Here is a 27832-nt window from a genome sequence, read left to right as displayed (position 1 = left end):
CCATTGTGTACAGTTTCTTGTCTACCCCGCTAGGTGAGGACAAGGTGGCTGGCTGAACCCATTGACGCTGGATAAGGTCTAGAAACAACCCGGGAACGGGGACCAACTCTTGTTGGGAAGTTGGAGCGTCGAACATGACTGCATTTGGGTTTACTGGGGCCGAATCAGTCTGAGTGGTAGTGGGCTTTGGTTTGATGTCCACCATAGTGGTGGCCTTCACCTTGCGGAGGACCGACTTAAACAAGGTGGGCTTGAACAGGCCGGAGTAAGAAGGGGTATCCGGGGAGAGGTCCTTGTCCTCGGACAGACCCTGCTCTATGGGATCTGCTGCCTCCAAGGCCGAGGCCTCACTCACAACGGAGGACTCCAGGGATGGATGGCGCACCCGCTTGGCCGGGGGAGGACCGCCCTGATCCTTGGGAATCGAAGGAGCCGCCTGCCTATCCCGTGCCCGCATGGCGTCAGCTATGCCCTTGGCTATGGCACGTTACACTATCGCCTGCATCCTAGGAGACAGCTCGGGATCCTGGTCCGAGTCACCATCAGCGCCCAAAGGCTCCTCCCCCTGGAAAGGAGAATCCTCCTGGGGAACAGCTTCCTGGGCTGGTTCTTGTTCAGGGAACCAAGAATTGGCAGGTGAGGGAGGTTCAGAAAAAGACCGGTCAGGGGACAGATTTTGAGAGTCAACCTCTTCTGCCATAATGGCTGTCAAATCCCTTCTGGGAAGAGGGAGGACAAAGGAATCCCCTGAGGGAGTCTCCTTAGACGCTCTGCGACGGGCTTTTTCAAATTGCTTGTCAAGCGCCCTTTGGCGCCTGGCAGCGTCCCTAGCCTCAGCAGCAGATGGAGTTCTGAGGGGAGGGGTCTGGGAGGGAGCCCTGTCTCCACTAGCCCCCCCTCAAGGATATAGAAGGAACCTGATCCAGTCCCTGGGAGGGTCCAGGTCTACTGGACAAAGGTCCCGATTTCTCCATGCCTAGGTTGCACGAGCAAGCAAGCGCAGGCCGAATGAGAGAGAGCTGCAGTAGATGATATTCTGCTCTGTAACAAAGGATAAGAGGGAAAAGTCAGTAAACAGGCCATATACAATATAAAGTATAATGTAATAAAGAGCGAAGAGCAGAAAAGTGCCTGAGTTGGAGGTTTATTAACATCAGGCGTATAGTCAGTGATAGACAGGCCTGGCAGGGATGAGGGGAGACTTGGGCCTTGAGAAGGTCAGGGTTACTGTAGGCCTCCCAGGCTGGGCGAAGGTCTTTGATTAGGCCAAGGCACCAGCTCTGCTCGCCCAGGAATGGCAAAAAATAAGTAGACAGAGGAGAGGCAAAGGCCAGAGGGCCGAAACCCTTGCTGGCCTACTGCCCCTCAGCGATCCCTGCTGTAGCGTGGCTGCGTGGCCTGCAGCTGGGCCTAAATGGCAAGTTCGCGCCTAAAATGGCCGCCGCACCATGAGGGAATAGTAAGGGCCATGAGGTGATCGCCCTAGCCCTGGGTGATCGCACTCGCGCCTCCGCGGCAGTTCCTATAAGCGAGGGGCTTGAAAAAAAACGAAGAACTCGCAAGAAAACAATAAAAAGGGAACCCGAGGGGTTAATCAGATTCCTGGAGCCTTCCTGCCGCCGCTCGTGCCATTTTAAAAGGCACAGCAAGCCTCTGAGATCGGCCAGAGGAGATCGACAAAGGAGGCCCTTCCCCCAGCCAAACGCTTACCTCCTGCCTCCTGGAGGCTTGAATACAGCAATTAGTGAAGGAACGACAAAGAGAAAGGCAAGAATGCCTAAGGGGAAAATTATACTCAGCCGGAAAAGTCAGAAGAAATAAAGAGAGTCCAAGCAAAGCACTATTTCAGCTGGAGCTCCCAAAACAGCTTCCAAATGGGCCAAACTGAGGAAACTTTCTGGGGATTAGGCACGCCTGGAGGCGTGGCCAAGGAAAAGTGTTTCCTCAGTTTCAGGGCAACCAGACTGAAATAACCCACAACTTGGACTCTCTAAGCAGTGTGCAGGAAAATTACCAGTTCTCCAACTACTCAAATTTTCCACTACCGGTTCTCCAGAACTGGTCAGAACCTGCTGAATACAACATCTGAGGGTGTCCTTTGTTTTCTGGAGTAAAAGGAGAAGAAGGGAAAAATGGTTTCTGACTTGCAAAACTGATGGTAGTCCAGGGGTCCCCAACCTGTGGGCCACAGCCCACTACTGGCCTGTTGCCTATTTACAACCGGGCTATGCGAACAGCGAGCTGATGTGTACACACCCTGCATTTGCAGCCCGACTCACGCAAGCAGTGAGCACCGGTACTCACAACCTAACCCGTGAGCGGTGGGCACCAGTGCTTGCAGCTTCACTCACACAAATGAAGCTGTGGATGCACATGTGCACACTCCTGCCCCTCACATAAAACCATTCCCTCTTTTCCCTTTCTCTCCTGTGCTGGGCTGTCAACCCAGAAACATTGGGGAACACTATGCTAGCCCTTCAATTAGTCCAGATAAGAAGCACCATTAGGGGTACTTATTCTATTGTAAAGTTACATTAACTGAATCTTGATATGCTTTTTGTGGTAGCTTGGTCTATACCAGAGGGAGACATTTAGCTTAAGACAAGCATTTTTTCTTGAACCTGGATGCTGATGTGCAACCAATGCAGGGCTTGTGCTGTATCCAGGCCACTGTATCCAGCATCAGCTTAAGTTTCCAGATGTTTTTTTAAAGGCAGCACCACAGAGAATAAATTACTCAAGTGATGATGAAGGCAAGAATCTCTGAAAAGCCATAGCCCAGGGGTGTCAAACTCACGTCATCACATTATCACATAACATATTGGGACTTCCCCCCCTTCACTAAACCATTGCTACTAAACTGATGAAGTAGCAATGACTCCTCATCAAGGACGGGTGTATAGAGATGCTCTGTAATTGACCCCAAACCACTATCTCATGAATCTACTAAAATTGGGAAAATTGGGAACTCTGAAAGAAGTGCATCTCTTCTTCTCTTCCAAGGACGTTGGCCATCATTTTCTTAATCACAAAGTGTTAAGAACATTTTGGATACAGAGGACAAATCCTCCAGCCCAGATATTCTAAAAAACCAGGAGAGGCAAGTAGCTGAGGACATCAAGAGATTGCACTTGTTCCATTTCATGGGGAAAACAGACTGAATTCCAGATAATGTAGTTACTTATACCCCAGTCACCACCAAAGACTCTTTCCACATAAAGTTCAGACTGAAATGTACCTGAATGATGTCACCAGCAAAATATATGAATAACTAGTCACAACAAATAAATAGAAACACTGTAGGCCACCTCTTATCCAGGAGAAAACTGGTCACCTGGAACAAGGCCACCAGATAATAACTGCCCAATCCAATAAGGGAGGAGATATAAGAAGCTGTTTCCGCTCTTCTTGGCATTTATGGGCCTGAATCCAATAATGGACCTATATTTGCTCAGAATCACTCTGAGTCTTCCTCCCTTTGTATTTAATATTTATTGTATTACCACAATAAAAAATATTGTGTTGGTAAGACACCTCTAAAACCCCTTGGAGTATGTGTTCTGTTAAGATACAGCCTGTTGTGCCTTAAAATGGCTTCTACTGTACTGCCATAAAATGTCTTCTACTGTGCAGCACAGTGGAATTGCCACAGTTATGGTGTCTACTCTCTGTGTTGACATTCCATGCAGAGCCAGATCTCAGATTACAGTAGCTGGGTTGAAATGAATGAAGCTATTGGATAACATGATTTATGACAGGCTGAAGGGAGGACAGAAACATGGGCAAAGTTCAAAAACAGATAAAGAAAGCAAAAAAGATGGCTGTGAATAAGAAATGCCTAATGAAGGATGCCTAACGAAGCTGTTAATAAATTACTGCTTTTTGTATTACAATATTGGGTCGCTTATTATGAAGCAGGCATTGTTAGGGTACTTTACAGATGGCTTCACAGTACTCCACAAGGGGGCTCCCTCTCGTAGGGGGAAAATTCAACATTAGAAATTATGTTTGATTTGTACATTTCTCCCCTATAAAAAAATACCCAGGCAATGTTGGGTTATTGGGTAGCATTTCATAAAGAGACAAGTTCTCAGCCATTTTCTAAATCACCAGCAAGGTTGAGCAATTGGTTGTCCTGGAAAACAGCCACACTCTTGTGAAGCTTTCTGATAAGAAAGGGGTGAACACAACACACAGTGCCTTAGTCACAAAGTCAGGCAGCAACAACACTTAATGAACAACTTAGACAGAAATAATCAGAGTGTGTGGACTTATGTAGGAAGCCTAATCAGGATTCTGTTCTTGGGAATGACTTTGAGGTTGAGATTTTCTCCCCTAGATTTTATAGGTTGAGCAGAAAGAGGGAAGGGGGTATTGAGGAGATCATGAAACATCTATGCTACCACTCCCACAGCTGTGCTTTAATTCTTTGTGTCAAATTAACTTAGAATTTAAGGCTTAGAACAGGGGTGTCAAACTCACCGCGCATAAGCTGGATGTATCATGCGCTGTCCATGTCCACCCCTGGTTTAGTGAAGGGGCAAACGTTGTGATATGTCATGTGACGATGACGTGACGACACAGGTTTGACACCCCTGGCTTAAAATCTATTAACCATTACAGCTTCTACAAGTTATACTAATGGGTTATTTCATCATTTTACTCTCTTGGGGTGCTCATGATTCCCATGATCAAGTTTTCATTTAAGCAGAAATAAAAACCACTTCTGCTCTCTCAGAAATTTGGTCTCATGACTTTTCTTGAAGGAGGTCATGAAAAAAACTGTTTCCAGATGACCAGGCAAGGGGCCTCCCTCAAGAATTGTCTCTGAACTTGCAACAAAGCTGGCATCCAAGTGCAGGCAAAGCTAAGAGACTCTCCAACAGATGCTGCACAAATTCTTCCACACATCCCTGCAAGAGGTTATCTAAGACCCCTCTACCCAAAAGGGCTCATGTCAACCAAAAGAGGGCTGTGGGGCAGCTATCTCAGTATGCAAAAAGGGTGAAGTACTGGCCATTTGTCTCCCTCACTGCAATAGATCTTAATAGAGCAGCTCTTAACCAGTGTTGGAAGAAATATCCTTCTGGGTTCAGTTCCAAGTGGTCCTGGGAGGAAAACAGGGAAGAGATGCTGAGAGTGCCTAAGTTTTATACTTTATACCCTCTCTGGGCCCCACCTTAGAGTGGGGCCCAGAGAGTTCCTATGTAAGAAATGTATTTTGATTGGCTGTCAGACTCCCAGGGGTGGGGTTCTTAGCTAACTTTGTAGGCTGTCTTTGTCCCAGGCCTGGTTCTTGATGTAATCTCCCCAGGTGCCATGTGAGCAGTTCTGTTGCTAGATGAGTAGAGGGCTAATCCTATCATGTCCTGAGGGCCATGTCTTAATCCCTTCACCCTGGATCTGAAGGGGTAGATCTTTGTTATGTGGAATAGACTGGCTCAGGCCTTAATGACCCATTGACAAAGGTGTGGGGGGGGATGAGGTTCTGCCTCCCTTTTAGTAGAAATATTCTGTCCTTTTAAAAATTCCTAAAATATTTCATTTTGCTAGGAGAGAGGTGGGTGATAACTTCCTAAACCAGTCTTTAAGTTTGTCCTTTGTTGAGCACCAAACATCTCTTCTCTTGTTTTATTTCTCTTAAGTGCTCTTTGATCCATTGAATGTGATGGGATTTTCACAAGGGGAGAGTTTTCACCCTTATTCTAAGCAGTGATCAACATCCAGCAGAAGAGCTGGGTATAATCACATATAGTAGTATGAAAGACCAAGAATGGAGGATGAACTTTCCATGGTCTCTGTTAATGTTGAAAAATATAGAAGAGAAGATACCATTCAGAAGGTTGGCAGAAGTTTCTCACCTGGGAGTTGAACTCTTATCCTCCAACATTAATTTTCTAACATGCCCCATTAGAAAGGGTCAGAAGCATTACAGGACTGTGCCCCAGAGGTGTATTTCTGATTTTTCACTAATGGGCTATTCTCCAACTACCCCTCTGCACCTGGAGTCTTGAAGAATTCCAGGATCCCCAGACAAAAGTTGCTTCTCACACTGTTATTACTCTCTGTGTCTTTGAGAGTTCTTCTGCTACTTTTCCAATGACTGCTTTGATGTAAACTTCAGACTGAAGCAACATGGAAGGAATCTTGCAAAAGAAAAGCATAAATGCCTCTAGTCATGCTGAGAATTTGACATAAGACAGGAAGGGCTGTGGTGTTGAATGTTCCTTTCTCTCATTTCCATGTGTATTTTTAGTATTTTTTTTTTAGTATTTTATTAAGATTTATAGGCCGCCCTTTTCCCTGAGGGGACTCAGGGCGGCTTACAATCATTAGGGAGGGGGTGCAATACAAAATAAACAATATGTAAACAAAATAAAGTAATAAAAACACAACTTGCATTCAACATTCAACACTCGGGTGGGGCAAATTAAAGACTTATCCCCAGGCCTGTTGGGAGAGCCAGGTCTTGAGGGCTGCGCGGAAGGTCTGGACGGTGGTGAGGGTGCGTATCTCGATGGGGAGATCGTTCCACAGGGTCGGAGCTGCAACAGAAAAGGCTCTCCTCCGTGTAGTCGCCAGTCGACATTGACTGGCGGATGGGATTCGGAGGAGGCCCAGTCTGTGCGATCTTATCGGTCGGAGGGAGGTAATCGGCAGAAGGCGGTCTCTCAAGTACTCAGATCCACTACCATGAAGTTTTGGTAGTTTGGTAGTTTTGGTAGTTTTATTAGAATTTGTAGGCCGCCCTTTTCCCTGAGGGGACTCAGGGCGGCTCACATAAAACTAGGAAGGGGGGATACAGACAACAAAATAGAGACATATACTAAAAATAGTAGGCAACATCCATACAACATTCGGGAGGGGCAACTATCCTTATCCCCAGGCCTGACGGGCGAGCCAGTTCTTCAGGGCTGTGCGGAAGGCTTGGACGGTGGAGAGGGTACGAATCTCCACAGGGAGCTCGTTCCAAAGGGCCGGGGCTACTGCTGAGAAGGCCCTCCTCCTTGTGGTTGCCAGCCGACACTGGCTGGCCGATGGAATACGGAGGAGGCCTAATCTATGTGATCTTATTGGTCGCAGGGATGTAATTGGCAGAAGGCGGTCTCTCAAGTATCCAGATCCACTGCCATGTAGGGCTTTATGGGTGATTAATAGCACCTTGAAGCGCATCCGGAGATCGACAGGTAGCCAGCGCAGCTCGCGGAGGATAGGTGTTATGCGGGTGAATCGAGGTACACCCGCAATCACTCGCGCGGCTGCGTTCTGCACTAGCTGAAGTCGCCGGATGCTCTTCAAGGGCAGCCCCATGAAGGGCTTTAAAGATGGTCATCAGCACCCTGAAGCGCACCCGGAGATCAACAGGTAGCCAGTGCAGCTCGCGGAGGATGGGTGTTATGTGGGCGAACCGCGGTGCGCCCACTATCACTCGCGCGGCCCGCATTCTGAACTAACTGCAGTCGCTGGATGCACTTCAGGGCAGCCCCATGTAGAGCACATTGAAGTATTCCAGCCTAGAGATCACAAGGGCTCGAGTGACTGTTGTGAGAGCCTCCCGATTCAGGTAGGGTCGTAACTGGCGGACCAGGCGAACCTGGGCAAATGCCCCCCTGGTCACAGCCGACAGATGATGATCGAGAGTCAGCTGTGGATCCAGGAGGACTCCTAAGTTACGAACCCTATCTGAGGGGTATAAAATTTGACCCCCCAGCCTGATAGATGGAACATTAGCCAAATTGTTGGGAGGGAAACACAACAGCCACTCGGTCTTGTCCGGGTTGAGTACCAGTTTGTTAGCGCTCATCCAGTTCTTAACGGCCTCCAGACCCTGGTTCATCACGTCCACCGCTTCATTGAGTTGGCACGGGGCGGACAGATACAATTGCGTATCGTCCGCATATTGATGGTATTTTATCCCGTGCCTCCGAATGATCTCGCCCAGCGGTTTCATGTATATGTTAAATAGTAGGGGGGATAAGACCTGTGAAACTTGGTTTGTCTCTGTGTGCATCAAGAAATCCCTTTTCCATCTTATGAGAGTATTAGGAGTAGGATTCTTCTAATTTATGATTTAGAAACAGGGAAGCAGCTGATTCAGCCCAGGGAGAAATGGATTTAGCTCTTCTTCTGATACTGCTGCTTGTGCTGACCAAGGGGCTCAGACCCAAATGCCTCCCAACTTTGAAGCAGGGGGACAGAGAATATCCACGGAACTATTACAGAACAGAAGACCATCTGATTAGTGTGATTGTCACTGCAACAAGAACTTCGCCAAAGTTGTTCCAATTCAATGGGTCTCATTATATTTCTTCCCATACGTGAGTCATTTATTGTGCTAGTTCAATTACCTCCATTTGTATTCATAGCACACTTCTTCCATTCTCCTCCTCCTCCTTCTCCTCCTCCTCCTCCTTCCACTTTTTTCTACCTTGCAGGACACATATATATGTTCTTGGATCATTTTGATTTATAGGACTCTCCTTGTTTGCCTTATCTTCTGGAAGAGACTCAAATGCATGGGTAGGGCAGAAGAAACTCTAAAAGAACCTGAGAAAGAGAGACACAGAAGTCTGAACAATGTTCCCTTTCTTTTCCAGTCTTGAGCAACCTGCCTTTCAGTGAGGACCTGTTCACTGCATGAGTCAAAAAGAGAGCTGTGAAAATATTTATAGACTCCTTACATCCTGGACATAAATTATTTCAACTCCTACCCTCATAACGATGCTATAGAGCATTGGACACCAAGACGACTAGACACAAAAACAGTTTTCTCCCGAACGCCATCACTCTGCTAAATACTTTCCTCACCACTGTCAAACTATTCACTAAGGCTGCATTACTGTTCGTCTTCTCATCATTCCTATCATCCATCTCCTCCCACTTATGACTGCATGACTCTAATGTTGTTGCTTGTATCCTTACGATTTATATTGATATTGATTGCTTCCTGGTTGCTTATTTGTATCCTATAACTATCATTGTTGTACCTTATGATTCTTGACAAATGTATCTTTTCTTTTATGTACACTGGGAGCATATGCACCAAAGACAAATTCCTTGTGTGTCCAATCACATTTGGCCAATAAATAATTCTATTCTATTCTATTCTATTCTATTCTATTCTATTCTATTCTATTCTATTCTATCCTTTGAATACTCATTTCTATTTCATGCAGTTATTGAAAAGGTTTGTAGTTGCCACTGCCAGTAAAAATGAACTGTTTGCTCCTTATAGGAATAAGGATGACATGTTTTTTGAATAGCTTTTCTGGTTCATTTATCCTTTCATGTTCTTGCTTTGGAATCCTGGTTACTGGGCAGATGAAAATTTGTACTGCTACAAATAGTGGTCTATTTGCAGTAATTAACACTGGTGAGGACAACCACCATCTTGGCAACATAACAATTAAATAACAAAGTGTGACTAGCATTTGCCTCTTGTTTTGGATAGCTATCAACTTAACAGTCAATACATTTATGGAGAAAAAATATTCCAAAAACTTTGTGAAAAAATTTAGTAGAGGAATTAATAAGACAGACAGAGAGACAGACAGACAGACAGAAGTTATTGTTGCTATTTATGATTATGATAACATAGACATTCTTTTTACAGTAAATTGTCTTCTGATCCATCAAGAATCGTATGCTACATTTTTGCCATTCAAATGGTGAAGAAGAATTCCCAGCTCCTGCACAATCTCACACTTGGCTACAACATCCACGACAACTATATAAACTCCCTTGTGACTTCAGATGCCTTGCTGGATAAGCTCTCTAATGGAAAAGCCAATGTTCCCAACTACAGCTGTAGAAGAAAACAGAATCTTTTGGCTCTTCTTGATGGAGCTGACAATGATATTCCCATCCAGATGTCAACCTTATTAGGCACCTACAAAGTCCCACATATTTGTGTGTGTTTCTATTTCTGGTAAACTGAGTGAGACACGGGTGGGTGAGAAAACACAGTAGAAGCTCATATTGGAAGCTCATATTTTGTACACTCTTTATTCATATTCTTTTTACTTTGTTTCTTTAATTCTATTATTATATATAATTTTATTATTTTTCTATGTTTTAAATCTTGAATCTTGAAATGGCCTAATGGTTAGTCAAGAGTAAACTACTCCAATATGTTCAAGAGAAACAAGTAGAATTAATTGCAACATATATTTGGATTTGATCTGACCCCAAATATAACATAGCAATCTTCATTGCTATTTCAGATCAATTATGGATTTGTTTCAGAGGCTCTGAGTGATAAAAGTCAGTTCCCCCTTTTCTACCAGATGACCCCCAAAGAAGGAGTCCAATAGACAGCAATTGTCCAAGTGCTCCTCCATTTCAGATGGACTTTGATTGGTCTTTTTGCTCCAGAAACAGAGGAAGGAGAGAATTTGATGAAGACTTTTATTCCTGTGCTGGTGAGAAATTGAATTTTTGTTTTTAGTCCAATTTTTAAATGGGTTAGAAGAACACCCACAGTAATGAAAGAGGAAAACTTTAGCCTATAGATTACAGAGAATCATAAAGAGAAGGTAGAAGAAGAAAACTTAATCCACCCATTTCAAAAGGCTTGCATAAATTCCATCCATGAAGATAGCATTTAAAAAGTAAAGTAACCACTGTCCAAAACCATTCCAAATTTAATTCCGCTGCTTGACTCTTCTATTCTTCAATTTAAATTAATTTTTAGGTTTTTATAGGCAGTTCAGTTCAGTTCAGTTCAGTTGCGTTTATTTATAGGCCGCCCTTTTCCCTGAGGGGACTCAGGGCGGCTAACAACTTATGGGAGGGGAAGACGTACAATAACATAGAAACACAGTATATAGTTAAAATCAAACAACATTCATTCAACATTCGGGCGGGGGCAAACTATGGTCTTTACCCCCAGGCCTGGCGGGATAGCCAGATCTTGAGGGCTGTGCGGAAGGTCTGAAGGGTGGTGAGGGTACGAATCTCCATGGGGAGATCGTTCCAGAGGGTCGGAGCTGCTACAGAAAAGGCTCTCCTCCGCGTAGTTGCCAGCCGGCACTGGCTGGCAGATGGCACTCGGAGGAGGCCTAATCTGTGGGATCTTATGGGTCGAGAGGAGGTAATTGGCAGGAGGCGGTCTCCCAAGTACGCAGATCCACTACCATGAAGGGCTTTATAGGTAGTAAGAAGCACCTTGAAGCGCACACGGAGATCAACAGGTAGCCAGTGCAGCTCGCGGAGGATAGGTGTTATGTGGGCGAACCGAGGTGCACCCACAATCACTCGCGCGGCCGCATTCTGGACTAGCTGAAGCCGCCGGATGCTCTTCAAGGGCAGCCCCATGTAGAGCACGTTGCAGTATTCCAGCCTAGAGGTCACGAGGGCGCGAGTGACTGTTGTGAGAGCCTCCCGATTCAGGTAGGGTCGCAACTGGCGCACCAGGCGAACCTGGGCAAATGCCCCCCTGGTCACAGCCGACAGGTGGTGATCAAAGGTCAGCTGTGGATCCAGGAGGACTCCCAAGTTGCGAACCCTGTCTGAGGGGTGTAAATTTTGGCCCCCCAGCCTGAGCGTTGGAACACTAACCAAATTGTGGTTCAAATCAAACTAAATTCTCTTTTTAAAACAGTAAAAAGTTCCTCACCAGCTGGAAACACTTTCTCTTTCCGTATCCTTCCATTTTGGAGCCACCCCGATTTTGTCAGCCTTGGCTGGATTTTTTGCCGCAGGCTTATTTTGTGATATCCCCAAGATCAGCAAGACGTATTCTTCCTGTTCACCATATCTTCGGGATGGTTTAGGTACATTTGGACCACCCAGCAGCAAAAGTATTGGCTGCTGTTTCAGAGCATCGAGACCGCATGACCATATCGTCGCAACCTTGGCTCTTCCTCCCTATTCTATTCTATTCTATTCTATTCTATTCTATTCTATACAAGAAATGATAAATTGTTTTTCATAATTCCTCATATTTATAATGAATATTGAAAATTATTTGACTACACTTTTATCCAGGACAAAACAAGACCTTTTTTATTCATGTAATGCAGCCCTATTTTAATAAAGTTCCTAGTGATCACATCAAGAAATAATTTGGTAATCATTGATTCAAATCAAGTTTTAGCCTTCCAATAAATAAAATAGATTTAGCTCGTATGATCCTGTTTCCCATCTGGTTTACCTGGGAGAAGATTAGTCTTCTTTATTGCTTCTTTGTTAAATTTATTGATGACCTTCTCTAGAATAGTCTTGATAATTGAGAAATTCTGTCAATTATCTATTGTCAAGACTTAGTCACTATACAAGTGACAAATTTTGCATAACCTTGTTTTTCACTTTTGAAGACAGCTGTAACACTTGTTCTCTGAAATGAGAGTATTTGGAAATTATATAACTGCCGAAGAAATGTTCAAATGAGAAATGACCATGTGGGATAAGAAAGTAATGCTTTTGCTCCTAAAATTTCTGGCTTTTTCCACTCCAGTTCCACCCCTTTCTGGAGAAGAATGAATTTTGCAATCTTTCCCTGCGAAACTGTATTTGGATGAAAATGGAGATGTAGCTGCAGATCTGAACATCACAAGCTGCTATCATTTGGACTATGGTATTAAGCTGATTTTGTCATATTCAGCACTGATCATTGATATTCAGGGACATATCAATGATATGTCCCTGCATGGCATGCTAATAAAGCCTGAGGAACTAAATGAAGAATTTGTCAGGAGTTCTATTTCTTACAATTGCTTGGAAATAGTTAATATTTACCCAAGTGAAGCACAGAGACCACTTGGCCAATGTTCATGTCCATCTCCATTTTCCATGGATGGTGAGTGCTGAAACATTTTCTTTGCTGTTTCTTATTTTACTGGTTAGTCTCTGCCTGAATCCAAATGTGTGGAAAATTGTCATCCTGAATTTGATGTTTATTATTATACTTGCATGCCACCCTATTCCTGGGGGACTCAGGGCAGCTAACAAACAAATGGGGAGGGGGAAATACAAAAAAGCGAATTTGTCAAGAAGGCTTGGCAAGGAGAGCCAATTTGCTGCTGTGACTGCATTCCTTGTCTGGAGGGGACCATCTTCACTCAGGGAGGTGGGTGACACCAGAGGAAAGACTAATGGATTCATCCAGAACCATTTGATCAATGTGCATGTTAAAAAAAAGACATACAGTATCTAAGCTTGGTCGTTTTGTTCTTCTTAATTTTAAAGGTAACCAAATTCTTCCATAAAGAGAGGAATAAGAAAAAGGATGGGGTAGGAAGAGAAAACTGTTTACTTTTAGGAGCAACTGCAGTTAAATAAAGGAGCTTGGGTATAGTGACACAGTTAAATAAGGGAGCTTGTCCTGGGTGTGGAAGTGTCTATGTGCTGGGTCTAGGGTGACACTTTAGAGGTGTGTATACATGTGTGTGAATGTATCTGATATTTATTCTTGTGAACATGCAGTTCAGCTGGAAGACCTAATGTAATTAACTCTATTTGTTTTTATAGACCTTACCCTGTAATATGTGGATTATGTCTGGGTAACTTATTTGGGGATTTGAAGAACTTTAAGTAAAAGAGTTTCTCTTGTTTGTTATTTTTATTTCATTACCTCAGTGTCAGCTTGACTTTCAATTATCTAGTGCAGGCATCATCTACCTGAGCAGCAAAGGAAAGTCCATGGTGGCTGTGGAGGTCTTCTCCGTCTTAGCCTCTGGTGCTGGGCTGCTAGGCTGCATTTTCTTCCCCAAGTGTTACATTATCTTCTTCAGACCAGATCTAAACATTAAGGAACAGTTAATGGTAAAAGTTGGAATTGAAATTGTTTCCCAAGCACATAACTTTTAATTCTTGATTGCAGCTGTTATTGGTTTATATCTTTTGTTTGTTTGTGTTTGACAACTTAGGTTATTTATTTAATCTAAAGAAAATAAAAAGTGTTAGATTAATAACATTGTATTCAATATAATAATCAAAAAATAAAATACATTCATTAATAATTAATATTCATTTTAAGATAGCCCTCTTTTTCCTGACAACACAAAATTTTCCAATATTTGGCTTGAGTAAATCTTCAAGAGATAAAACCTATGAGCCATGTCTTCTGATACTTGGCTGCTAGGCTGTATTTTTCCCCTAAATGTTACATTAACATCCTCCGACCAGATCTAAACACTAGAGCATCTAATGGTAAAAGGTGGAAACTGATAATGAAATTGTTTCTAAAGCTCATAACATTTAATTCTTGATTTCAATTATTATTGCTTTGTATGCTTTTTTTGCATGTGTTCAAAAATTTAGGTTATTTAAAACAGAAGAAAATAAGAAAAGTGTTAGATGAATAAAATGTAAATCCAATATAATCAAACAGTAAAATTAATTAATATTCCTTTAAATTGTTGATAGTCCTCTTTTTCCTCACTGCACCAGTTTCCCAATATTTGGCTTGAGTAAACCATCAAGAGATGACACATATGAGACATGTTCTGGGCTTTGGAGTGAGCTTGGTAGGTATCTTCAAAGTTAGTTTGGAAGGCCTCAATCTCATCTCTTTCATGCTTCTTTCAGAGTCATTATGTAGGAGATAACCAGGCAGAATCCGAGGGAGGTATCAAACACATCTTCAGTCCCTTGGTACCCACAAGAAATCTAACCCCAACTCTCCTTAAATTCCATTAACTCTTATTTACTATCAATTTACTTTGACCATTAGTAGTTCAGATTCTTGTAGAGAACTGTAGAGATCACTCCCCTGCGACTGCTGCGGGTAACCTGGGAGACAGCCTTGAGAAAGACATGTGCGGATTGTGCTTCTGTTTGTGGCTGCTATGCTGCGTCGTCAGTTCTCCAACCCCCTTGCTTATGGCAACTCAAGAGCAGGCCAGGGATGCTTTGCGAGTTGACACTGATCCCATGTCTGACCCAGATTGCATTCTGCAACATTATCCTGGGACGTGTATATTCACCTTCATTTGTGATCTCAAGTTCTTATGTAAATACTGAAAGGTAACAGAGTGTTAAGGGAAAAAAATTCTGTCCACTCTAGCTATCTGCACTAATACAAAAAGACAACACAGAACATGCAAAGGAAAGAAAAAACAGGAAGAAAATTTCCATCAGCTCTTTCTCCCTATGTACTCAACATTACAGTCCATGGGCAGTCACTTTCCTGTCTCTTAGTCAATTCTCAATTTTAAAAATGTGTATTTCTAGAACAGATGGGAAATGAAATTGCAGGCACAAGATAAGGAATTTTAAAATCATCTTTAATTTAGGATTAATGTATGGCGATCTCATAGAAAAGAAAATCCCAACTGGCGCCTAATCTCTGCATTAGGCAGGGTTGTAGAGTATTGATGGCTTCCCTGGCCTTAGAAGAAGGGCAGCAGTAGAGCTAAATGTCTTAATAGCTCTGAGTGACTTTCTCCAGCAGTCTCTAAGACAAGACATCATGTTGAAGGACAGCAGAAGAAAGTTCTCTGGCTATTGAACCATCCTCCTCTGGCATCACCACCTATACATATTCTGGCAGGAACGACCAACATCACTACAGAACAGTGTCCCCATGGGTGAATCTGTGACTTTTAACTAATATGCTTTTCTCCAGCTGTTACTCCTCACACAAAAGCCATTCAGAAGCCCCAGAGGACAAATGACCTCTCACTGTAATTATCAATCTCGATCATCAAGAATACCTCTGCTACTTATCCACTAACTGCCTTTGATGTAAACATGAGACTAAAGCAGCACGGAAGCAATCTTGCATTCAAAAGGGATATGCCCCTCTTTGTGGCTGTACTTTCAATAAAAGGCAGGAGCTGTGCTCTTGAATGTATGTTCTCTCTTTCCAGGTCGAGCTTCGCTTGTCTCTGTTTGAATCAGGAAAGCCACCGGATAAGTCCATCTTGTGAGAGTGCTTTGAATTCTACTTCTTCTTTAGAAACGTGAAGGGCCATGCATTATGGGCCACCTGTTTCTGGTTCTGCTACTGTTGTTGTTTCAGCCAGTCTCTGGGAAAGTTAGAATGAAGTGTCCACTGAATTTCGAAGAGAGAAAAAAGCCATGTAGCTATTACAAGCCTGGAGACCATCTCATCAGTATAGTCAGCAGGACACTGACAAGACTGCCTACAAAGTTGACTTTCAACCTGGTTCCTTCTAGTCAGTATCACTTGTACGTCGTTCAGTGTGATGGAGTCGCATCCCCTCTGTTTGCAGTTCTAACACTCTCATTCTTTTCTTCTTATTCCACTTTCTCCTTTATAGCAGAGAATTGATTTCTTGAATTGTTTTGATTTCTATGGCTTCCATCTTTTGCTTTCTTTTTGTGGAAGAAACTCACATCCAAAGATGAGGCAGGGAAAAAAAAACCCTGAAAGAAGTTCAGATTATTTTCTTCTCCCCGTCCAATCCTGAATTCATGATAGGAATAATGACTTCTGCTAAAAGTGATGATTGTTGTAGTTTCCCCTGCTCCAGCTCATTTCTATATTCCATAAACACTTATTGACATTCAATGCCTGATGTTTATTGGAATAGAGGATGACTTATTTTTAGAATGACTTTTTTGAGTTACTTATGAAACTTGCTCTTCCCTTTCTGTTCTATTTAATGATGGGATTACTTTGTAACCTGTTAATTGGGGTGATGAAAATGAGTACTGCTATTTATTATGATTTATTTGTGATTTAAACATTGGGGGAGGACTAGCTTAATCCCTTCTCAACATTCACAATTATTACATGGTGAGGGGTGAATATTCTTTGCCTCTGGTTCTGGATTAATATTAGTTTAAGACTCGGTAGTCTTGTGGAGAAAAAGAGGATTAAATAGCAAAAAAAATCTATTTTGTTATTGCTGTTTGTGATGCTGATGTTAACGTGTGTATTCTTTTACGCTAGCTCATCTTATGATATGGCAGGAGTAGTACGTTTTATTTTCAATATTCAAACAGTCAATAAAAATCACAAGCTCCTGCACAATCTCACACTTGGCTACAACATTCATGATAACTATTTGAGTGAATTAGGCACTTCAGAGGCCTTGCTGGACATGCTCTCTACTGGAGAAGCTAATATTCCCAACTACAGCTGCGGAAGGAAAGACAACCTTTTGGCTCTTGTTGATGGGGCTGACAGGGACATCGCCGTCCAGATATCAACATTAGTAGGTCCCTACAAAATCCTACAGGTTTGTGTCTAGGTTAATATGATTGGGGTGGTAGCGGGTGAGTCATAGGCCCAACCATATCTTCTCTGTGGAATTCAAGAGCTGCTTTTCCCTATAACCATAGGAGTTTTTAAGAAGATGTTAGATAACCATTTGTCTGAAGTGGTGTAGAGTTTCCTGCCTAAGCAGGGGGTTGGACTAGAAGACCTCCAAGGTCCCTTCTAACTCTGTTATTCTATTCTATTCTGTTCTGTTCTGTTCTGTTCTGCCCTGCCCTGCCCTGCCCTGCCCTGCCCTGCCCTGCCCTGCCCTGCCCTACCCTGCCCTGCCCTGCCCTACCCTACCCTACCCTACCCTACCCTACCCTACCCTACTCTACTCTACTCTATTCTATTCTAAAAACTCATAGCTATCCAATTTTCTTAACTGTTATCACTACTACAACAAACCAGATCACAACATCTGAGAAATATTTTTGGGGTGGATAAAAGGACTTCAGCAGCTGCCCTTTGAGCTGAATTGGGAATTTGCACAATTTCTTCTTTGTCTAAAATTAGGACTTATTGGTATCAAATTAAAGCTATGGAAGCTGATAGACACCCATAATTGTGTCTGTTAGAAGACACAAAATTTCAGTTAAAGAGCTCTTGGATTGTACAAATGAAATGGTATCAGGTATTGTGGTATCCCTGTCTCTTATTCAGCAGGTGTGTTTTTTTATTTTGTATTTTTTACTATTCTCCTTTTTTTTCTTTGGTTTTACTTTTATTTTATTTTTTTAATTCTAAAGTTAGCTGGCCTTATTATACTCAAATGCTTGTTAAAGAATTATGCCGGGTATGGGACCTGCGAAGCCGTAAGGGGGTTAGGGAGGGGGGATTATAGGGGGGAGGGGGAAGGGTGGAATTACAGTTTCAATTCTTAGAACAATAAGAATTCACTTGTATACTGCGGCTCGTTTTTTCTTTTTCTTTTTTTCTTTTTAAACAAACTGAAATGTATGGATACACCAAAGTGAGGAGAAGAGGGAAAGAGGAGGGAGAAGTAAAGAGGGAGTGAGAGGGAATGTAAGGAGGGTGGGATGGAGGGAGGGGGAGATGTCTGAGGGGGAAGGGAAGTAGAAGAGGGGAATGCTGGAGGGGTGAAATGAAAGTTGGAGGGGGAGAAGAGAGGGTGTATGGGGGAATGAAGTGTCATGTTGGGTTTTTTTTTTTTTTCTTTCTCTCTTTTTTTTTTTACGCACAGTATATAAGTGATTGTATAAAATGAAAATAAAAATGAAATAAATAAAATTATTAATAAAAAAAAATTAAAAACCAAGATTGAAAAGCACTGGCCTAAAAGTAGAACTTATGGAGTTCTACCATAAAATATGGAGTTTCATACTTTCACTTCCAAGACTGCTTGGGATGGAAGGCAGCAGACACTACTTCAGAAAGCTTCGCTACCTTCAAAGTTATCTCTGAATGAACTGAATGAAAAATTGCTGGTGACCATCTACCGCTGTACCATAGACAATATTTTAACTTACTGCACCTGTGTATGGTTTGCCAATTGCACCGTGGCAGATAGGACAGCACTCAAGATAGTTAATGTCATTGCCCAAAGGATCATTGGTTGTCCTCTCCCCTCCTTGGAAGAGCTTTATAGCTCCCGCTGCCTTACGTTCAAAACATTCTTAAAGATCCATCTCATCCTGGGCACCCTTTTTTTTAACTATTACTATCTGGCAGACGGTACAGGATAATAAAAACAAGGACAAATAGGCTGAAAAACAGGGCAGTAACTATGTTGAATTCTACTGTATAATGCAATATCAATGCAGTATCAGGGGTTTTCAGTTCAATTGTATAGAATGCGAAGGATTTGTGTGTTTTATTTTTTTTAAATAATTTTCTTATGTATGATGTACACTGAAGATGGCATTTAATTTTGCTGCACGACGTGCAATGACAATAAAGTAAACTTAAACTTTAAAAAAAAAAAAAAAAAGATAAAAAAAGATTGCTGCACAAAGAATCTGGGATATAGAAGCTGAGAAAGATGCAGCAATCCTCATAAATTAGATATAATATGGCCCTTTATTGTAACAAAACACTTTGGTTGTGAGTCTAATTATAGTAAATGGTAGTGGTGATACACAAATATGATTGGCCTTGGCATTTGCTATTGTTATCTTTTTCACTTAATTTGATTCTTATATTCCATTATTATATACAATCTTGTTAATATTCTGTGTTTGATATTTAAACAATGGCTAATCAACTAATTATTCCAACAATGTATGTTCATCAGAACAAAATTGGGTTTATTAAAAGATAATATTTTTGGACTTGTTCGGACTCCAATTATAACACAGCATTCTTCATTGCTTTCTCAGATTAGTCACAGAAGTTCCTCAGAGGCTTTGAGTGATAAAAGCCAATTCCCCTTTTTCTTCCGGATACGCCCCAAAGATGGGGCTCAGTACCAAAGTATTGTCCAACTGCTCCTCCATTTCAAATGGACCTTGATTGGTCTCTTTGCTTCAGACAATGAAAATGGAGACAATTTCCTGAGGATCTTTCCTCCTTTGCTTGTCAGGAATGGAATTTGTGTCGTTATATTGCACCAATTCTCAACAACTGGAAATTTTGCACCCCTCAGGGTTGCCATGTCTAAGTGGAGACAAGTCAATGTCTTTGTTAACTTCATGGAAAGGGAAGCACTCTGGGACAGAATTCTTCCTTTCCATTTAACACTTATGTGTTTGTCAGGACCCATTGCAGGGAAAGTCTGGATCACCACAGTTTTAGGATTATACTTCATACATTACAAACGAATTCTCAAATACATCCATAGTGTTTGGACCTTTGCTTTTCTGCAAAAAAAACAACCAAAACATGATGCCTTTGACCCCCATTTCTTTTTAGATCCCCAGTTTATAGGTCACACTTTTCGCTGCTCATTTTCAAAGCATGTCTTTTCTGTCAAGGGACGGAGAAGATGCATTGAAAAAGCACCACTGAAGACTCAAGAGAAAAGGAACAGGATCTGGATCAGAAATTATGAACATTATTACACTATCATTAAGACTCTGGCCTACACCTTGAATGCTGCATATGCCTTAAGATCTAGAAGGAGAAGGAAAGAGACTGAAGAGAGTTTGGATGCTCCAAGACTGCAGCCATGGCAGGTATGGGGTCCCAATATGGATACATTAACCTTAGTAATTTTTCTGAAGACATCAGAAGGAGAATCAGGGGTACTATTGAAACCTCCTTGTGCTATAAAATGCCAACAGGATTGGCCAATCTAATAGCTCAGGTGAAAAATTTCTAAGCAGCCTATACCATAACATCATTGATTGATAAATTGATAAATTGATAGATTGGTTGATTGGTTGGTTGGTTGGTTGATTGATTGATAAATCTAAGTGTTATCACTATTATTTACAGTATCTATCATCTGTCTATCTATCATCTATCTATATTTGTCTGTCTGTCTGTCTGTCTATATCTATCTATCTATCTATCTATCTATCTATCTATCTATCTATCTATCTATCTATCATCTATCTATCTATCTATCTATCTATCTATCATCATCTATCATCTATTTTATTGCTTTTAATGTTGTAAGTTGCCTTGTGGATAGGAAATAAACAAATAAATAAAATAATCAAATTAATCAAATTCCTGGATGTTTCAATTCTAGTTCTATCCCTTTCTGGAGAAGAATGGATTTTGGAATCTTTCTGAGATGGAACTCTACTTTGACCAAAATGGAGATGTAGCTGCAGATCTGGGCATTGAAAGCTGGATGTTGCTCCCCAAGAAGGGCTTCGGGAGAGTGATTCTGGGGAGTTTTAAAAGACAGAGACTTATTATGAAGCAAGATGTTATTCCATGGTTAAAGTTGTTCAACAAGGTGCTTGGAATTTTGGTGTCTTGTCTTTTCTGTGTTTTCCAAAGCCTTAGGATTGATTTCAACTGGGATAAGTCTAGTTGTGAAGTTGTTCACCTTCACTGAAAATTGAAAGTGGGGAGTAAGAAGACTTATATTCTTATAGTGTTTGGGAGGCCTCAGTACAGTGATGAGTTCCTACTGGTTTGGATCGGTTTGGCCGAATCAGTAGTGGTTTGGCGGCCTGGGTTACTGGAACTGGCAATGACCCAGGCCTACCACGCCCCCGAACCAGTTCCCTCATTGCCACCATCGCCGGCGCCATTTCATATTTTAGTTCTGCGCATTTGCAGAACAATTTTAATTGAACTGCACATGCGTGTATGAAGCGCACGGACAGGTGAAGCACAAGTGTGAGTGAACTGGCAGTAAAGTCAGGCAGAACCCACCCCTGCCTCAGTACTATTCTATTTCGTGTTCCATCTACAATTTAGCATCTCTATCAACCTAGTGGGAAACCTGAAAATGCTGGGGAATGTGTTGCTAATATCTTTGGGTTTCTTTGTTCTATGTACACAAATAACACATACACACACAATTCTTTTGACCAGTGCCTGAATTCAGGTTTGGATCGAGTTCAGAGGAAAGGGCATTGTGAGTGGGTTGAGGCCCCTTTTGATCTTATTTGGAAACAACCTTCATCTTGTCCTGCTTGGGGAAAGCATGCCCTCAATGGGATGGTTCACGCTCTATGAAATACAGTTGTGGGAGATGAAAATATAGGCTATTGATCTATTAGAATCAATAAGGCCAATGTGAATGATAGCAGGCCCCAAGAAAGAAACATGAACACAAGTCTCCAGTTAGGATGTTTTCAGAATGTAAAAGAACTATTTGTAATTTGCTGCGCAGTTGCAATTTGTATAATATGGTATTGAAGAGTGGATAGTTTCATGCATATATTTGGAACTAGAAGGATGAATCAGTTCTAGAAACTAGATAGTCAGTTTTAGTCTTAGTTCATCAACACAGCAGACATATCAAATGATATCTTAACTGGGAGATACCTTAGGTTGACATTCAAAGTGGAATGATTTTGCAATGATTATATAATCCACAAAACTTCCGGATCCAATTGGTCTTCTTCATTCTACCTTTATTCAATTTTTAATAAATCTAATAGAACAAAAGTGTAATAAACCTTTTAGAGTAAAGTTTATTCTCAAATTTAATACAAGCAGATCATCATACTTTAAAATCATCTGAAGAATAGAGGAATGCATTAATAAGTCCACGAGGAAAAGCACACTGGATGTCACTGAACACTTAAAACTTTTCTTAATTTCATCCCTCCAGATATTATTAACCAGAAAAGACCTCTGTTGCAATGTTAGATGCCAAAAGCAAAAAGGAGGAAGTTAGGATAGTTAATTTAGTAGCTGGAACAGTAAAGTGTACAATGGGCCAGAACACACAGTTGTAGTTGATTGGTTGGAGACTGCTGGCTCCTGCATGAGGCAATCTATGCTATGATTGGTTGCTGTGGCTGTAAAAGGGGTGGTTCCCCTTTTCCCTCCTTTTTCTTCTATGTGCTCTGTATACTGTTTAGATTTACCTCATGATGTTCCTGTGTTCTGGACTATCTTGTCTGTTGAAAAGATAATGTCAAATTATTCATTTATATAAAAGTACAATTCTGTGTCAGCGTCTTTGACAATTCCCTGACAGAGAAACTAAATGAACAATCTGCCCATAGTTATATATCTGTTTGGAATGAATCAGTTACTTCATATTTACTTGAGTGAAGCCCAGAGACTACTTGATTAATGTCCATGTCTGCATACATTTCCCATGGATTGTGAGCCCTAATACAACTTTAGCATTCCTTGTTTTCCTGCTTAGTCTCTGCCTCAGTCCAGATGTGTGGAAAATTGCCATCCTGGATTTTCCAAGTGGGCACGAGAAGGAGAGCTAAGTTGTTGCTATGACTGCATTCCTTGTCCAGAGGGGACCATTTCCACTCAGGAAGGTGGGTGACAACAGAGAAAAGGACACCACTATTCGTGGAAGTGGATACATCCAGAGCATCAGAGGTGGTATTTTACCAGTTCAGACCAGTTTGCCTGAAGTGGTAGCGGAAATCGTGGCTGGCTCCGCCGACCCACCCCGACTCTACAGAATCACATTTGGCCCCTTTTCCGCCAAAAGCACATGCATGGAGGTGGTGTATGTGAGTGAAGTGAGTGTGCATCCACACACTCACATTTGCAAACCATTAGGGAAGGTAAGTGAATACCACCCCCTGCAAAGCATGTTCATGAAAGTGAAAGTTAAAAGACAGATTGAAGCTCAGCTGTGGTCTTGGTTATTTTCAGATTGCACAATTTCTTAATGAAAGAATAACGAAATGACCTAATGAGGGGCAAGGAAGAGACAGGAAGTTGTGGCAGATTGGACACGTTTGACTATTGCCGGATAAAATCTCTCTTCTGCTTTTTAATAGGGATGCCTTCTTCCATGTTTACCTTTCTACAAACATCTGAATTCTGTCAAACTTCAAGAATGATCTTAGGTCCATTTCCTAGAACAGTGATGGCTAATCTTTTCCGGACCAAGTGCCCAAAGCATGCACTTGCATGACTATTGCATGAATGCATGCGTGAATGCGTGCATGAATGTGTGTGTGTGTGTGTGTGTGTGCCCAAATCCCCAAAATGCAATGTGTGCACACACCCTGTGCATGCGCCCCACCCCCTGCACATGCACACATGCTCCCACATGCCCCCTGCATGCCTACCACCTACCCCCACATGCATGCAGGGCCCACTTGCACATGCATGGCAGACACCTGATGACCAGCTGGCCAGTGGGAGGTGCAAGCGCATGCACTGCAGAACTGAACTGGGGCAACAGCTAGCATGCCCACAGAGAGGGTGCTGTATGCCAACTGTGGCACACATGTCATAGGTCCACCATCACGGTCCTAGAAGCAGAGGTGGTATTCAGCCAATTCTGACAGGTTCTGGAGAAGGTAGCAGAATTTTTGAGAGTGAGGAGGGAATGAGGATTTTGCATCATCCTTCCCGTGCCACGCCCACAAAGCCACGCCCACAGAACCGGCAGTAAAAAATTTTGAATCCCACCACTGCCTAGAAGGTTTATCACATTACACTATACATGGGCCTCCCCTTTAGGATCATTGGGAAGATGACTCTGATACACAATGAGGTGATGTGGACATTATGGATGCACCTCATTCCACCCATATTACCACTGGTCTCAGTAACCATTGCAGGACTGGCTTCCTCTTCCAGCCAACTAGATTTCACAAGATAGGCATCCTCTGAATTCAGTATTTTAAGAAGTGCCATCTGGAAGAACCCAGAAAATTTAGCTAGAAAGACTAACTGATTCATTATTTACCAAAAACAATGTAGGTGACGATTCTGAACATTACATAAGAAATCACTCGGGTTCTAGGATTCCCCCAATTTCATAAACCATTAGAAATACAGCGATTTCTTTTTAGAAAATAGGCTTACATTTCGAGTAACGTTATTGTCAATTTTTACACTAATCGGCATTCATCAAAATGAAATGTTGTTGAATACAGTTCTCAAGGGCTCCCCATTTCCAACACACACTAAAAAATAAACATACATGACAAAATAAATAAATACAAAACTATGCATATGCCCACATATATTATATGACACAGAGAAACCACACAGTCTAGTACTGATGTACACATGTACATGGCGAGACAAACAAATCTTGCAAGTTTATCAAATGGATGGCGTAGGGAACAAAACTAACAGAATCTGGTAGTCCTGCTAGAAATACTTCAAAGACACTTCCCAGAGGGGAACAAGAAAAACAGGCTGTAAAGTGTGTGTGTGTGTCTTTAACAATGCTTTGAACTCTAAGCACATAGTGCTTATAAGCACTATCCTGAATAACAGGAAGTGAGCTTCCTATAATCTTCTTGGCTGTCCTTACCACTCTCTGCAGGGGCTTTCTATCTGAGGCACTGCTGCCACCAAACCAAACAGGGATGCAGTTTGTTAAAACGATCTCAATCATGTCTCTGTAAAAAGTGGCCAGGACAGAAGGACGTAAATGTGCTCTCCTCATCTAATGCAGGAAATGCAGTGCTGGTTTTCCCGCTTCGCTAAGGATGACGTGTGGAGAGACCAATTCAAATTATTAGTTATCTGCACTCCCAGATACTTAATACTGTTGACCACCAAATGATATTATCTTCTTTCTGTGGAGATATTAAGAAAAACATTTTGGGAAAATACTCCTATTATCAGATTTTGTCCCAAAGAAGTTGTTTCTTGAAAGGTAAAAACCTAAATATTAAAATAATATTACTTTTTGGTTTCTTCAGATACAGAAAAATGCACCAAGTGTCCGGAAGATAAATATCCAAATGAGGACCGAGTACAATGTATCCCCAAAGTTATAATCTTCCTGTCTTATGAAGAATATCTTGGGATCATTCTGGTCTCCTTTGTGCTACTTTTCTTCCTAACCACAGGCCTTGTTTTAGTCATATTCATTCAATACCGAGAAACACCCATTGTCAAAGCCAACAACAGGGACCTCTCTTACATCTTCCTGGTCTCCCTCCTGCTTTGTTTCTTGTCTTCTTTTCTCTTCATTGGTCAACCAAGAAAAAACACTTGCCTTCTCCGACAGACAGTGTTCAGTATTATGTTCTCAGTTTCCATTTCTTCTCTCTTAGCCAAAACAATCATGGTGGTGCTGGCTTTCCTGGCTAAGAAACCAGGAAACCGAGTAAAAAGATGGTTGGGGAAGAGCTTGGCTAACTCCATGATCCTTTCTTGTTCTGCTGTCCAAATTATCATCTGCTTCTTCTGGCTACGAGTCTCTCCCCCATTCCCTGATTCTGACTTTCACTCCCAGCCTGGAGTGAGCATCTTGCAATGCAATGAAGGCTCTGTTTGCATGTTCTACATCACACTCGGCTACATGGGCTTCTTGGCTTCCCTTTGCTTCACAGTGGCTTTCCTGGCCAGGAATCTGCCTGGGGCCTTCAATGAAGCCAAGTTGATCACCTTCAGCATGCTGATCTTCTGCAGTGTCTGGATGACCTTTGTACCAACCTACCTGAGCACCAAAGGGAAATACGTGGTGGCCGTGCAGGTTTTCTCCATCTTGGCCTCTGGTGCTGGGTTGCTGGGCTGCATCTTTATCCCCAAGTGTTACATTATCATTGTGAGGCCAGACCTGAATATAAAGGAGCAGCTTACAACCAGAAGAGATATGTAAATGTAAGACAGAGGAATTTCAACTCTCAACATGTTCCAACAGACCAAACATATTAAATGACAATGAGGGCAAATTGGCACTGGCTTCAGGCTTGATAAAGCTGATAATCAAATTGAAGGGCATATTTGTTCAGCATCAACTGTAAATCACTATTCTTGTACACAAATGACTTGAATGTGTCTCTGTGTGTGTGTGTAATAAATAAAATATGATACAATTATATTTTAGTGTCAGCCCTACAATCTACCCCAATCAGTCTTAAATATACTGACCATTTTGCTCAAGAACTGTGCTGTGTTATATTTTCAAATTCTGGCCACACATAAGGTTAGTCACTCTAGTAAAGCAACACTCCCATTATTCCATCGTGGAGTTCACAAATTTCCTTGGGGATCCACAGCATATCAGGATGATCCAGAGAGACTCCCAGATTACAGTGTCAAATGCCTTTGTCTAGTCAACGAAGACAAAGTAAAGAGGTTGATTCTGCTCAAGGACAAAATATTCATTTTGGCTGTGGGAGGTTTCTTTCTTTTTCTTTTCCTTTTTTTGCTATTTTAAACATTTTATTAGATTATAAAATAAAATACAAAAGTACAAAAGCAAATAGGAAGACACAATGGGGAGGAAAAAGGGAAAGTAGTTTCATTTTTTTCCACCTCAAGCATGTTCAATTGTGTATAGGGGTCTCAGATACCCTCTCATAGAGGTGTTTGGAGGAAATTATTCAGCATCTGTTGGACAGTCTTTTAAATTTGTTTGCACCTGGATTCCAGCCTTGTTGCAAATCCAGAGGATCATGCCTGGTTATTTGAGAACAGTTTGAAACTCTTGGACCTCAGAAAGCAGATAGGGTTCTCAGGACTGTGAGATTGACCCAGGGGTGAAATTCAGCAGGTTCTAACAGGTTCTGGAGAACCAGTAGCAGAAATTTTGAGTAGTTTGGAAAACCGGCAAATACCAGCTCTACTGACCCCAGAGTGGGATGGGAATGGAGATTTTGCAATAGCCCTCCCCCAGGAGTGGGGAGGGAATGGGTATTTTGCAGTACCCTTCCCCCGCCATGCCCACCAAGCCACGCCCACAGAACCAGTAGTAAAAATAATTGAATTTCACCACTGAGTTGGCCTCTTGCTATTTAGATCCATGCCCTTCCTGGCTTGTGAAAGTGGACTTGGTGATGCCATGTGAATAGGTCCCAGCAGTGGCTAATGGTTCAAGGAATAGCCCAGCAGTAGGTTATTCCTTGACCTCATAGACAGGTTTGATTTACTCCCTCCTCAAGGAAACATTTCTGGTTCCCATCATACTGATCAATTTTCTGATATCTAACTTCAACTTTTTTACAGAAAGCGATTGAAAATATAATTGTGGAGACCCTTCAGAGGGCCTTGAAAGAAGTAGATAGATGCCTGTCAGGATTGAGCCCAAGTATGGGATTGAAAGGACACTGGTCACACTTTTTCATGATCTCTGCTGAGGACTGGATGTTGGTTGTGCATCCATCCTTGCCTAATTTG

At 42.0% G+C, this 27832-nt stretch overlaps 1 protein-coding gene across 1 annotated transcript; it reads left to right on the top strand.

The window, feature by feature from the left end:
- The first annotated feature begins 455 nt into the window (after positions 1-455).
- LOC116502533 lies at positions 456-26312 on the top strand. Its single transcript, XM_032208414.1, has 6 exons — positions 456-636; positions 15569-15626; positions 16862-17150; positions 20104-20304; positions 20826-20960; positions 25431-26312. Exons 1-6 carry the CDS (start codon positions 456-458, stop codon positions 26310-26312), a joined length of 1746 nt encoding a protein of 581 aa, XP_032064305.1.
- Positions 26313-27832: the final 1520 nt, after the last annotated feature.

Source organism: Thamnophis elegans, chromosome 2, assembly GCF_009769535.1.
Source record: "Thamnophis elegans isolate rThaEle1 chromosome 2, rThaEle1.pri, whole genome shotgun sequence".
Taxonomy (NCBI): Eukaryota; Metazoa; Chordata; class Lepidosauria; order Squamata; family Colubridae; genus Thamnophis; species Thamnophis elegans.
The sequence above is the reverse complement of the archived record's forward strand: the minus strand, read 5'-3'. Positions and strand labels throughout refer to the sequence as shown.

Bases quoted from the DNA above. Each gene is read 5' to 3' on its own strand.
- LOC116502533 (XM_032208414.1), top strand. From the start codon at position 456: ATGGCGTCAGCTATGCCCTTGGCTATGGCACGTTACACTATCGCCTGC. The intron at 15,627-16,861 runs GTAATTATCAAT...CTTTTACGCTAG, and splicing joins AGGACAAATGACCTCTCACT to CTCATCTTATGATATGGCAG. The intron at 20,305-20,825 runs GTATGGGGTCCC...TTTCAATTCTAG, and splicing joins CAAGACTGCAGCCATGGCAG to TTCTATCCCTTTCTGGAGAA.